This window comes from Nannospalax galili, unplaced genomic scaffold (assembly GCF_000622305.1).
Source record: "Nannospalax galili isolate Female #2095 unplaced genomic scaffold, S.galili_v1.0 scaffold221, whole genome shotgun sequence".
Lineage (NCBI taxonomy): Eukaryota > Metazoa > Chordata > Mammalia > Rodentia > Spalacidae > Nannospalax > Nannospalax galili.
In genome coordinates, this window is record NW_008344592.1 from 698,061 (window position 1) to 711,577 (window position 13,517).

General features: G+C 43.4%; 1 protein-coding gene across 3 annotated transcripts in view; it reads left to right on the forward strand.

Annotated features, from left to right (window-relative positions):
* The window catches only part of Phf20 (PHD finger protein 20), a 123,757-nt gene that overhangs the window by 97,114 nt on the left and 13,126 nt on the right, over nt 1–13,517 (forward strand). For all 3 annotated transcript variants that reach the window (XM_008840765.2, XM_008840766.3, XM_029567195.1), the window contains 4 exons: nt 767–865; nt 1,674–1,838; nt 2,388–2,566; nt 11,297–11,396. In XM_008840765.2, coding sequence (XP_008838987.1) covers nt 767–865; nt 1,674–1,838; nt 2,388–2,566; nt 11,297–11,396 — 543 coding nt within the window. The remainder of the gene's footprint in view (nt 1–766; nt 866–1,673; nt 1,839–2,387; nt 2,567–11,296; nt 11,397–13,517) is intronic.

Sequence of the window (13,517 nt, forward strand, 5' to 3'; positions counted from 1 at the left end):
CACAGAGATCCGCCTGCCTCTGCCTCCTGAGTGCTGGGATGAAAGGTGTGTGGCACATGCTTTTTAACCCTACTACTCAGGAGGCAGATACAGGTGGAGCTCTGTGAGTTCAAGGCCAGCCTGGTTTACATGGTGAGTTCCAGGCCAGCTGAAGCTATCAGGGAAATCCGATCTCAAATAATAATAATATTAATAATGTTTTTAAATGAAAAAAGTGAGGAGGGGGAGAGAATATGAATATATGAATGGAGCCAAATCTTGATGCCCAGGCTATATCTCCAGCCAATTAAGTAAAAATCTCTAGGTGGGACTTAAGTATTTTGTTGTCGTTCTTTTACAAGCTTCCCAGCTGATTCCAGTATGTAGCTACATTTATGCGTAGGGGTTGACAAACTTTCCCATAAAGGACCAGATAATCAATACTGTGAGTTTTGAGGGTCCTGTCCTCACTATTCAGCTTGGCTGTTGAACCATGTCAGCAGCCATAGACATACAACTAATGACTACAACATATTTCACCCAGACTCATACACATTTCCATGGAGCAGCTGGTGGCTGCACAGATCAGAAGGCCAAGTGATAGAGGAGTGGTTCTGTCCAGCAATCCACTCCAGATCCCTCAGCACAGGAAGGGGACCTCCCAAGCAGAACCACGTCAAGGATGTGTTCTAGTGTTTGCATTGGATATGCTTCATAACTTAAAAGAATAAAATCCCAGCATGAAAACAAAATGTTAAAATAACAGTTGAACCTGTTTAATTTCTAGCTGCAAAAGAGAAGGAAAAGAATAAAGAGAAGAAATTCAAAGAGTTTGTGAGAGTAAAGCCAAAGAAGAAAAAGAAAAAGAAAAAGAAAACCAAGCCTGGTAATTTTCCTTCAAGGGCTTCCCCTGGGTTTCCCTGCCATTTATAGGAAGTTTCCACTCAGGAGAGGAAAGACCAACAGGCCTTTCCTAGGGCTTGTGGGCTCAACCTAGCATGGGTCCTGGAAGGGATGAGTTGAGGTAAACGCTCAACTAACTACTTTCCCACTGAGCCATCTTGCTAGCCCCTCAACCAAGTCTTAGAGGGTTCTACCAGCCTTTATAAATGGCCTCCCACTTGCTGCATTGGCCAGTGAATCCTGTCACAGTGTAACAATAGACATAAATAGCTTTTTACATATGCAACTCTTTGTTTTCTTGAGTTTTTTGAAACAGGGTCTTACTCTAGCTCAGGCTGGCCTGGACCTTACTATGTAGTTCAGCCTGCCTTCCAACTTTTCAGTACTTTTGCCTAAGCCTCTGAGGTGCTGACATACATAAAAAACACCCACCTCTCAAGAAAATATTTGCCTCTCAAAACGTGTGTTTCTACCCTTGTAATAACATTAGAGAAAATCTCTGTTGCAATTGCAGGAGCTAAAGAGATGCCATGTTTTATTCTTATTGTTGCTTCTGGTTTGGAAAAGCAATCTTATCAGAAAAGGGGGGCATTGTATTACAAGGAAGCATTCTCAGAGGGGCTGGAAGTATATATATATATCCCTGATTGCCCTCCACACTTCTTTGTGGTTGTGTTTTGGCCACACCTTTGAGTTCTTTGAACAGCAGGCTATTGATGGGATGGGGTTGATTCTGGGATGCCCAGATGGTGTCTGGATTTGCTCATTTGTTCTTAATGTTCTTCTTGTAGACTGTCCTTGCAGTGACGAGATTAGTGACACCTCCCAGGAACTTTCTCCCCCCAAAGCATTTGCTGTCACTAGGTGTGGGTCCTCACACAAGCCTGGGGCCCATATGAGCCCGCAGCTCCATGGCTCAGATTCTGGAAACCACAAAGGGAAATTGAAAGCTTCTGGTAAGAGAGCCCACTGCTCACCTGAGCATCTGTTAGAAAGTAAGTGGTATAGAGCAAGTGCTTCAAACACAGCAGGATGCAGAGTAAGTACTCAGTACAAGTTAACTGTGATTGTAACTAGTCGGCACTAAGATCTAGTGATTAGCCCTGCAATCGCCCCTGCCTTTTTCCCCACTGTATGTACAGCTGTAAAAGTGGCTGTACAGGTGGTAGACAGAGATGGTTATAAACCAGGTCCTGGCTGGATGGGGACAGCTGAGGAGCAGGTTAGAATTCTTAGGGTGATGGATGACTCATGGGATGTTGTGTCTCTGTCAGTGAGTGCTGGGACATTGGCAGCCACTAACTTTGGGCTTAATGTTCTCTCAGTGAAATGAGGATATGGAGTTCAGTTTCTTGTCAGGCAGCCTATGACATTTGAGCTTATCCTAATAAGAAACCCAAAGAACAGATTGGCATTCCCTGGAGGAATGAGTCTGAGACACCATAGTGTTATAAATTTTATAACTAAATTTAGAACAATGGCTGTTGGCTTCCCTTTCCTTCCAGAGGAGGATAATTTGAGTGAGTCCTCTTCTGAGAGCTTTCTTTGGAGTGATGAAGAGTGTGGCCAAGATGTTGATGTGACCACCAACCCAGATGAGGAACTCGATGGTGATGACCGCTATGATTTTGAGGTGGTCCGTTGCATCTGTGAAGTCCAGGAGGAAAACGACTTCATGATTCAGGCAAGTAGAGTTTCAGAACACAGGACAGAGGAAGACAAAACCGGTATCTCCAGAGAGTAGAGGCCAGCACAACAGTGAGTCATGTCAGCCAGTACGCACTACTAAGAGCAGTGAGCTGAGTTTGCCCTTTGGTTCAGTTTCCTGGGAGTTCTAGGCTGCTGTAAACAGCCTGTTAATAGAATGAGAGCAGAATTAAGGAATCACTGAGGCCAAAGGGGAAGGGCCTTGTCATTGGATAGAAGGCATTTGGACTTTGGAGTGGCAGTTTAACCTTTATGGACTCTTTTTTGAGATAAAATTTCCTTGTAGCCTGAAGAAATGGAGTCTGGTTTTATAATTTGCCTGTTTCCTGTTATTTTCCTGGCATATCTCTCATCGCCTCTTTGGGATGGTTCTGTGTGTTGGCGTTTGTCTACCTGCTTAGGAAGACAGACCTTCACTGGCCCCATCTGCTTGCCCTGCCCTGCCCTTTGATTGCTGTAATTCCCAATTCTGACAGAAGTTATTTGCTGCCTGGTGACTCTAAAGGGTCATAGATGCTCGCAGTATCTTGGTAGCTGCTTGGCTCATCAGGAAACATAAGTTTAGGTTTTGTTTAATTGTTGTGGTTTTTTTTGTTTTTCTTCTCCCCTGTCATGGTTGTATTGCTTAGCATTCCTTTTTTTTTTTTGAAAGCTTACAGAGATCCTCTGAGTACTGGTATTACAACTTTGGTTAGTGTTATTTTTTTCTTTTATAAAAAAATATTGCATTTATTTATTGTGTATATATTTGCACACACCTGTCACAGCCTGTGTGGAGGTCAGAGGACATGTAGGAGTATCTTCTCTTCTGTCATGTGGGTTCTGGGGAGGGGCTCACACTCAGATCATCAGTCTTGGCAGCAAGTGCCTTTATCCGCTGAGCCATCTTGTCATCCTGGTTGTATTCTTTTTTTTTTTTTTTTTTTTTTTTGGTATTTTGAAACGGGTCTCCCTGTGTCTCCCTGTAGCCTCAGCTGGCCTGGTACTCACTATATAGACTAGTTTCACCTTGAACTCACAGAGATCCACCTGCCCCTGCCTCCCAAGTGCTGGGAGTAAAGGCATGCACCACCATGCTTGGCCAGGTTGGTATTCTTTTAGGAGCAAGTACAAACATTGCTGAAAGTAGTCTGGGTTTTGGAACTCAGAGGACTAAATTCAGACTCCGAAGCCTAGAATTCATCTTCAGGGGCTTGGTCTATCCCACTTCTGCTTTTCCATGGAGTCAATTTGATTCTTTTCTCTCTTTGCTTATTTTCTTGAAACATGGAAAATGGGCTCTCTTACATGGCCCCTTCCCTATTGCTCTGTTTGTTCAAGAGAGTAGCTAAGCTGAGGTTAGAATCTCAGTACCAATTCTGAATTCCTGGGCCAAGAATTCCAACTAGGTTCACAACAGTCATCTGTGGGGTTAGGGAGAAGTTAGTCCTGGGCCAGATGCCCATCCTTGATCTAATCGTCTGGTTTGGTGGATAGGCTCACATTCTACAGAAAGGCCACCAAGGGCTTGTCTCTGTTACTGTGTGGTAGTGGTGGTGGAGTGATTGTTCCTGATTAAAGAAGTGGCTGCCCACCACCCAGAAAGAGTCTGCATAGGCTGGAATGGTCAGGAAGAAAAGGCCCGGCCCTGCTAGTCTGCTTTCTGTCTTTTCTCTTATGCTATGGCTATGACTATGACATAAAAGTTTGAAATCCACTTCTTCATCTTGATTTAATTTATGTAGTTGAATTTATGTCCTTTTGTTTTTGTTTTTTGTCTTTTTGAGACAGGGTCTCCCTGTAGCCCCAGCTGACCTGGAACTACTATGTAGACCAGGCTGGCCTTAAACTCACAAAGATTCACCTGCCTCAGCCTCCAAGTGCTGGGATTAAAGGCATGTGCCACTACACCCAGCCTGAATTTATGTCTTTTATCCTTTGCTTTTTGAGACAAAGTCTCTTAGTTACTTTTCTGTTGCTGTGATAAAATACCCTGAGAAAAGCAATTTAAGGAAAGAAGGGCTTGTTTTGGCTCATAGTTCCAGAGGGATAGAGACCAGCATGGCATGGTGGCAAGGGCATGAGGCATCTGGTCACATTCCGTCAGCAGTTAGGAACCAGAGTGGAGCAAATTAGAGCAGCATGCTTATGCTCAGCTTGCTCTCTCCACTTTTACATGGTTCAGGATTTCCTGCCTGAAGAATGGTGCCATCTGCAGTGGAGGGTCTTCCTACTCAGGATATCCCCCCATAGACATGCCCACAGGCCAGCCTCATCTTGACAGTCCATGATGTGTGTTCTCATGGATGATTTTAGATTGTGTCAAGTTGACAACATATCACAGCCTCAGACTTGCTATGTTGGTCCCATTTCTGCCTCCTAAGTGCTGAGATTATAGTCATGTGCCACCATACCCAGCTCATATGTGCTTTATATTCACATTTGTCTTTTTATATTCAGTAACCTCCTTTTCTTTGATTTCCCCCATTCCCTGGGATTGAACCTAGGGTCCTTGGAGAGCACTCTGCTACTGAACCATTTCCCCAGTCCTCTTCTGATGATTGAAACATCAGACCTTGTCATAGTTCTTCAGAGTTTCAGTAGATCAGAGAGTGAGTAGGTCCCATTTTCCTTTTTACCCTTTTAAAATTGTATACTTTGAAAATGTCTTGTGTAGCCCAAGCTGGACTTGAGCTCCTTAGAGTTAATGATGACCTTGAATTCCTGATTTTTCTACTCCGACCTACTCAGTGTTGGGATTACAGTATACACCACCATGCCTGACACCTTTTCACTTTCTATTTACTAAGTTTTTTGTTTATTTTTGTCACCCTGTCATCTTCCCCCCATGTTTCCCCTTCAGTGGTAGGGATTGAACCCAGGGCATTACATATGCTAGACAAGTTATCTACCATTGAACTATATCTGTAGCTTCCCACACCCCTTTTTTTGAGAAAAGATCTTATATAGACCAAGCTGACTTTGAACTCTGTTCCTCTTGCCTCCACCTCCCAAATCCCTGGGCTTAAAGGCATGTGCCCATCCAAGCCTCACTTTAGAAAAACAAAAACAGGGGCTGGAGAGATGACTAGGTTAAGGGCACTGACTGCTCTTGCAGAGGACCCGGGTTCGAGTCCCAGCACCCACATGGCAGCTACAAACCGTCCTTAACTCCGGTTCCAGGGGAATCTGAAGGCCTCTTCTGACCTCTGTGGCATTGCATGATATGGGTGCACTCACATACATGCAGCAATACACTTGTACACATAAAATAATAAATAAAATATTTTTAAAAATAAAAATACAAAACCCAAACACTTATTTGATTGTATGTGTGGGGTTCATAGGACAACTTGTGGGATTCTGTTCTCTCCTTCCACCAAGTAGGTTCTGGGGATCAAATTTGGGTTGTCAGTGGCAAGTGTCTCAGTAAAGACACTGAGCCACCTCACTGACTGAAGTCCCAATTTTTAATTATTAATTATTGAGACAGGGTCTTATTAAATTGCCAGGCTACACTTAATCTTTCAATCTTCCTGCTTTACCTCTTAAGTAGCTGGATTGCAGGTGTATAATCCTGACTTACCAAGTGCTTTTTGGTTTTAAAAAGAGATTCATGCCAGGCATAGTGGCGTTAATCCCAGCAGGCGGATTTCTGTGAGTTCAAGGCCAACCTGGTCTACTCAATGAGTTCCAGGCCAGCCGGGGCTATAGGGAGACTGTATCTCACAAAGATGGAGAGAGAGAGAGAGAGAGAGAGAGAGAGAGAGAGAGAGAGAGAGAGAGATTGATTTATAGAAGAATCCAAACAATACACAAGTCCCAAATACACAGTGAACTACTGCCTAACCTACTTCCCGTGCCAAGTAGCCCAAATGAAAACATGGTATCAAAATTAAGAACCTGGCACTGCCACAGTCAGTGAAGCTTGTTCTGATGGTTCAGCTGTACAGGTGCTGTACTCATTTGTTTATGCATAAAGTGCTGTGAAATTGTAACCACTGCCGTTTGCAATTGAGAAATGAAACACTTTTTTTTTAAATTTTGATTTTGAAACCCAGCAGCATTGACTAGGCTGACTGACCAAACCTCCTCCACTCCCACCAGTACACACAGAAATACTTTAGGTTGAGGGAGTATCTTCTTAAGAGGCTGAGGGAGGACTTAGTGTGAGGCCAGCCTGGGCTGCCTAGCAAGATCCTGACTCAAAAGCAAATGTCTTCAAGGTAATTTCTGGGTATTTTAAGGTTCATGAATGAACATTTATGACCTTAGTATATGTTTGTTCAATTGTTTTCAATTTTTTTCAGCATTAGAACCTCTTTTCCTATTAGAATGTTTCATAGAACCCCAAAATTTTTAACAGGAATAAAAAAAAAAAAAGCTATAGTTCAAACAGATTGTTAAAATTGCTAAGGTCAGAAGTGGTAGTAGCGTGCTTGTTCCCTGGAGTGCTCGTGCACTGTCAGCGCTGAGGGCCAGCTGCTGGCATGAGCACCTCCGGCCTCATTTTACTTTTCTCGGTTTGGCTGTTCATTTTGGGACAACCTTGACATGTGACTGTTGTCAGGGTGACTTTTCCCAAATAGCATGCTGTGGAGTCCCCTTAATTAACCAGGATGGAAGAAAAACATTATTCCAGGAAAATATAATGCTGAGTAACCTGACAATACAAAATTATGCATGCTGTCTTAACATTTGCCATGGAGTGACTGAGTATGCATTTTTAGGTGTTTTTTTTTTTTTTTAATAGCCCCATTGTAAAAAAACAAAACAAAAAAACCACTTACAGAACTTTAAAGCTCTGTGGAATAGTTAGAAAATCATGTGTAATAACATGAGGATTGTTGATATTTTTAGTGGAATTTTAGTTTGTTTTTATTTTTATTTTGTTTGGTTGTTTTTTTGAGACAGGTTCTTCCAGTAGCCCCAGCTGGCCTATGTAGACCAGGCTGGCCTGGATTTCACAGAGATCCACCTGCTTCTGCCTCCTGAGTGCTGGGATTAAAGGTGTGCCCCACTATAGCCAGCTGTAGTTTGTTTTTAAAAGCATGTTAATGACCTTTAGTTACCCCTGTCTTTCTGGGCCTAGCCTCAGTTCTGGTCCTTGACAGTCTGTTTGGCTCTTCCATGGGTGAGTAATGCGTGCTCCCCCTGCCCCCTCCAGGAGTATGGAGGGAGGACTTGGATTGCTGTTAAAGTTTGGTAGGAAGAAACTAAGCTTGGAGATTTGGGGACTGCAGCAGCTGCTACATGGCAGTCTAGAGCCAGCTTTCTGCTTCCTGCCTCTCAGGCCTCAGTTAGCCTTCCCTTCAGCTCAACTCCACGTCTAGCATTTTAGTGTTGAACTTACCTCAAAAGCTCCTTGCCTCTGGTTCTAGAGGACTTTTCTCTGCAGTCTTCTTGAGCCAGGAATGTCTGCTGGCTTTATTATTGTACAGGGACGGTTTCTGATATTTCTGGCACTGTAAGCACTGTGTCTTTTCTACTCAGTAACTTTAGCAAAAGCATACATTTAGGGTTTAGGGGACTAATACTTTTTTTTTTTTTTGGTCTTTTTGAGACAGGGTCTCCCTGTAGCTCAAGCTGGACTGGAACTCTCACTGTGTAGGCTTAGAACTCACAGAGATCCACCTGCCTCTGTCTCGCTAGTGCGGGGATCAAAGATGTAAGCCACCATGCTTGGCTTCTTTTTTCATGTATATATGTGAGTGAGTGAGTGAGTGAGTGAGTGAGTGTGTGTGTGTGTGTGTGTATGTGTGTGTTATGTAGGTCAGAAGTTAACACTGGGTATCTATTTTTTTAAATAGGGCTCACTATGTAGCTCTGGCTAGCCTGGAACTTGGCGAGCCTGGAACTTGTTATGTAGACCAGGCTAGCCTTGAACTCACAGAGATCACCTGCTTCTGCTGAGTTCTACGATTTTTAAAAGTTTTTTGTTTTGTTTTTGGAGACAGTCTGACTAGGGTCTTTTTCTTGATTGCTTTCTACCTGATATATTGAGGAGAGTCTCTCACTTGAACCCAGAACTCACTGAATTGGCTAGTTTAGCTAGCTGGCTTGCTTTAGGAATCCCATTTCTTCCTGGAGAAATGGCTCAGCAGATTAGAGTTTAGAGCCTGGCTGCTCTTGCAGAGGACCCAGGCTTGGCTCCCATGGTTATCAGTCAAAACTCTTCCTAATTCCAATTGCAAGGGACCTAGTGCCCTCTTCTGGCCTCTACAGGCATTGCATGAACAGACACATTTCCATGCAGTCAAAACACCATATATATAAAATAAAAAATGTTTAATTATTTATTATGTGTACCTGCATGAGTTCTTGTGTACCATGTGCTTACGGGTACCCGAGAAGGCCAGAGGACTTCGGATTCCCTGTAGCTGGAGTTACAGGTGGTTGTGAGCTGCCTGGATAATGAGCTGGGAACAGAACCCAGGTCCTCTCCAGCAACAGCAATTGCTCTTAATCTCTGAACCATCTCTCCAGCCCCATTTTTTCCCTTTTATTTGTGTGTATGTGTGTGTTTGTGTATATATGTATGTAATTATTTGTTATGTATGGGTGTAGGTGCACAAAGGCAACAGTTCATGTGTGGGGATTAGAGAATAACTTTCAGGAGTTGGTTCTCTCCTTCCATTGTGGTCCCAGGGATGGAGCTGAGGTTGCCAGGCTTGTGTGGCCTTCTTACCTGCTGAGCCATCTTACAGGCTCTGTCTGTTTTCATGAGCTGAACTATAATAAGCTTTTCTTTATAACTTCTGAGATTTGAGTAACAGTTGCTTCGTCACTGGAAGTCATGTATTTATTGAAAAGTCTGTAAAAGAATTTTTCCATTATGGGGTTGAAGGGGCTCTTCCTCAGCGCTAGAGATTGTAGCACATGCCAAGGCACTGGATTTGATTCCCAGCATCGCGAAAATAAGAAAACAAAAGCAAACCTTTAATTCATAGTTTCTTCTAGAATTTCTGAGGGTTTTTTTGAGGGAGGGTGGTCTTTTGAGATAGGGTCTAGGTGTGAACCTCCATGTCAGGCTGAGGTTTCATTTTTTGAAGAACCTTTTATATATTTTATTCATTTGGAGTTTATTTTGGTATGAAGTGGGGACTCTGGCTTTACTTTGCCATGCTCCATTCTTTGAAGTATTGCCTATGTTTACCCCATCTTTGAGTGTATTGGGAGCTCTTTCTGGACCCTTCTTTTTCAGTGATTCATCTGGCTGTATGTTTGTTCATACCATTCTGTATTATTACACCTTTATATTTTTAAATACCTAGTAGGATGCCAGGCTCGGTGGCACGCACACCTTTAATCCCAGCACTCAGGAGGTAGAGGCAGGCTGATCTCTGTGAGATTGAGACCAGCCTTGTCTAAATAGTGAGTTCTAGGCCAGCCAGGATAGTGATACTTTGTCTCAAAAAGAACTGCCTTCCAGCTCTGCTTTTGTTGATTCTGATCTAATCAGTTTCCCAGGTGGCTTTTATCTGCCCAGGAAAGCTCTTTTGATGTTGGGGCCTATTTTACTCCAAGTGAGTACTGTGAGCTGTGCGTGGCTTTTAGCAGTCAGGCTGGTGGCCTGCCATCAAGGGTGTGTATTGAAGTTCCCTGTCAGTCTTCCAGAGCTCATCTGTTTATTAGATAGTTAAGGATTAAGATCTTGGGCTGGCACTGCCTCAAATGTCCTAGTATCTTTCTAGGAGTCTGCCTTTCTACTCCATTCCCTCCATTTTTTTTTTTTTTTTTTTTTTTTTTTGAGACAGGGTTTCGCTGTAGCCCCAGCTGGCCTAGAGCTCACTATGTAGACTAGACTGACCTCGATCTCACAGAGGTCCTCCAGCCTTTGCCTCTTGAGTGCTAGGATTAAAGTCTCTTTAGAGCTTAGACTTCCTGTCCCCAGCTGTCCATATGTCCATTTCTAGTGTGTGGCTGTATTCAGGTGAATACAAGTTGGTAGGGAGTATCCTCCTGCACCTCCGCTCTCACCCTCATTTCCAGAGGAAGTTCTTTTTTTTTTTTCTTTAAACATTTTATTTATTATTATTTTGGGGGGGGGTTCTTTTTGACACAGGGTCTCCCAGTAGCCCAGCTGTCCTGGAACTCACTGTGTAGACCACGCTGGCCTTGAACTCACAGAGATCCGCCTGCCTCTGCCTCCCAAGTGCTGGGATTAAAGGCGTGTGCCACCACACCCAGCTTATATATTATTTTTATTTTATGTGTATATGTGTATTGCCTGTATGTAGGTAAGTGCACCCATGTCCTGCAGTGCCCACAGAGAACAGAAGAGACTGTCAGATTCCCTGGAACTGGAGTTATGTATAGTTGTTAGCTGCCGTGTAGGTGCTGGGATTTGAACCTGGGTCTTCTGCAAGAACAGTCAGTGTTCTTAACTGTTGAGCCATCTCTCCAGCCCCAGAAGTTCTACTTTTGGATGGAGGATACTTTCTGAGTTTTTTTTTTTAATATTTCATTTATTATTTTGATTTTATGTGTATGCATGTATTGCCTGTGTGTAGGTAGGTAAGTGCACCTGTCGTGTAATGCCTGTGGAGGACAGAAGAGGCTGTCAGATCCCCTGGAACTAGAGTTACAGACAGTTGTTAGCTGCCATGTGGGTGCTGGGATTCGAACCCGGGTTTTCTGCAAGAACAAGCAGTGTTCTTAACCACTGAGCCATCTCTCCAGCCCACTTTCTGAGTTTTAATTTTTGTTTCTTTTTTGATTCTCACAGTGTGAAGAATGCCAGTGTTGGCAGCATGGGGTCTGCATGGGATTACTGGAGGAAAACGTGCCGGAGAAGTATACCTGCTATGTTTGCCAGGATCCTCCAGGTAGACATTCTGGAGTTGGAATATGGGCTGAACATAACCTTTTCCTTAGAACAGTGGCTATGTGGCATCCTGTCTGTGGTCCCAAGACACATTTCTTTGGTATTGGCTAGACAACTTCTCACCTTTGTTGCTAGCTCACCTGGTGGCCAGCTCTCCTAAACTTAGCAGTAAGGGAATGTGTATGAAGAGATTTATCTAGTAGAAAGCTTCAGTAAGGGAATGTGTATGAAGAGGTTTATCTAGTAGAAAGCTTAACCTTGAGCTACATCTTTTCTCTAAATGTGATAAACAAACATGAGATCTACCCTCTTAAATGTTCAGTTATATGCTGTGGTATTTTAATGATAAGCACAAAGTTGTACAGCAGTCTAGAACTTTCACAGATCTGATTGACACTCTATAAACAATGTTGAATGCTGCATGTCTTTGCTTAGGACCCACTAATCTCTTGCTATTTGAGTTTTGACAGTGGGAACCTTTTTTTTTTCTTGAGAGCTCTGAGAATAGGTCTGCGGCTCTCTTCAGCTCTGTTTGTGGCATTTCAGAGCTGTTGAGGGATTAGAGACCTGTACCTGTCCTCCATTGCATCACTGCCACTGAGAAGGGAGATATGCCCCAGAGAGGAAGAGCAAAGGCATGTTGTCTATAGTCACCACTGAAAGGAGTATTCCTTAGCAGGATTAGTTGGTTTCAGGGTGTATGCAAGTGTGCAGCGAAAACCACTGAACAGGACCATTCTGTGGGTAGAAACAGCAGTTTATTTGGGAACAAACTGCCAGACTGTCACTCAGGAACAGAGAACGGTGGCCAGTAATTGTGCAGTGGAGTTGTTTTGGGACTTGTGCAGAGGGAGGAGGCATGTAGGCCAGAACAGCCTGGTTTATAGGGGGCACCTGGAGGAAATAACCACGAAATAAAAGGAGAGAGGAGGTCATTACTGATGAAACTTGGCAGATGTGGGGAATGGGAAGCTGCTCTCTATTGTCTGCTGAAGTCATGGGCTTTGGGAACCAGCAACTGCTGTCTTAGGATAAATTACGTCCTAGAGTCACAGGGTCCCTGAGAAATGTTAAAGTTTCTGTTTCCTGATGGGGGCCTATGCAGCAATCCTGGAGCATTGGCAGCTATGCTGCCATTTTAGGAACCTAACACAGGTTAGGTCACCAGTGGCTCCTGGGTATCCCTTCTTAGAACAGTGGATCATTTCCCATGGTGCTGTTGGTGGTGACATCATCTCCCTTTACCACCTATGAGCTATTTCTAGATCTCTGGCAGTTTGACAATGCTTGTTTATGCCTGCATTTGTTGTTCTGCTTAGTCCTGTGAGATCGGGACTGTTTCTCTTATTTTTGCTTGTAAGGAAGAAATTAATACACAGATGACTTTCCCAAATGACTTTCCTAGCCTTATAAAACAATTGAAATTAGAATTAGTTTGTACCAAATTTCAAGGGACTGGTTGCCACAGTTCATTTTCCAGTAAGCAGGTCTCCTCTGGGCCTGAAGACCTCTGCTGTGGTGTGGTTTCTGCCTGTACAAGATTAGTCCATGCATAGAAGTATCTGCCTCTTTATGTCTTTTTATCCCAAGGAAAGAATATGGCCAGATGATTGGACAGGTGTGCAACAGAGACCCAGCAGGGAGATTCCTGGCCCAAGATCACCCCACTTGTTAATACCTGGCAGGGCCTAAAAACCAGCTGTCTTTGACCTTTGTCTTGTAAAACATGCAGTGCTATTCTGAATCCTGCCTCTAAGGCTATGTAGTTCAGGTAATCCTCCTGCCTTGGGGTACCTTTAGAAAGATCTGTTTTGTCTTATCTTTCTTTCCACTTTTGCCTTTTTAGAGGTCACACACAAGCCTTGTGTGCTTCATGTCTGACTCTGGACACTGTGATTGGGCTCTGCATCGAACTCATGCGAGAATGTCTGTCACAGGGTCTGTGACAGGAGGGTAGCTCAGCTGTAGCATGCTAATATGTCACATTAATTTCTTGAAGTTTACTTAAAATGTTTCTTTTTAAAAAACCTTAAGTGTGTTCAACTATGTGCATTAGTAACGCCAGAGAGAGCCCAGAGACTTCAATTGGGATTACCCCAGGTTTTTAGGATATATATATATA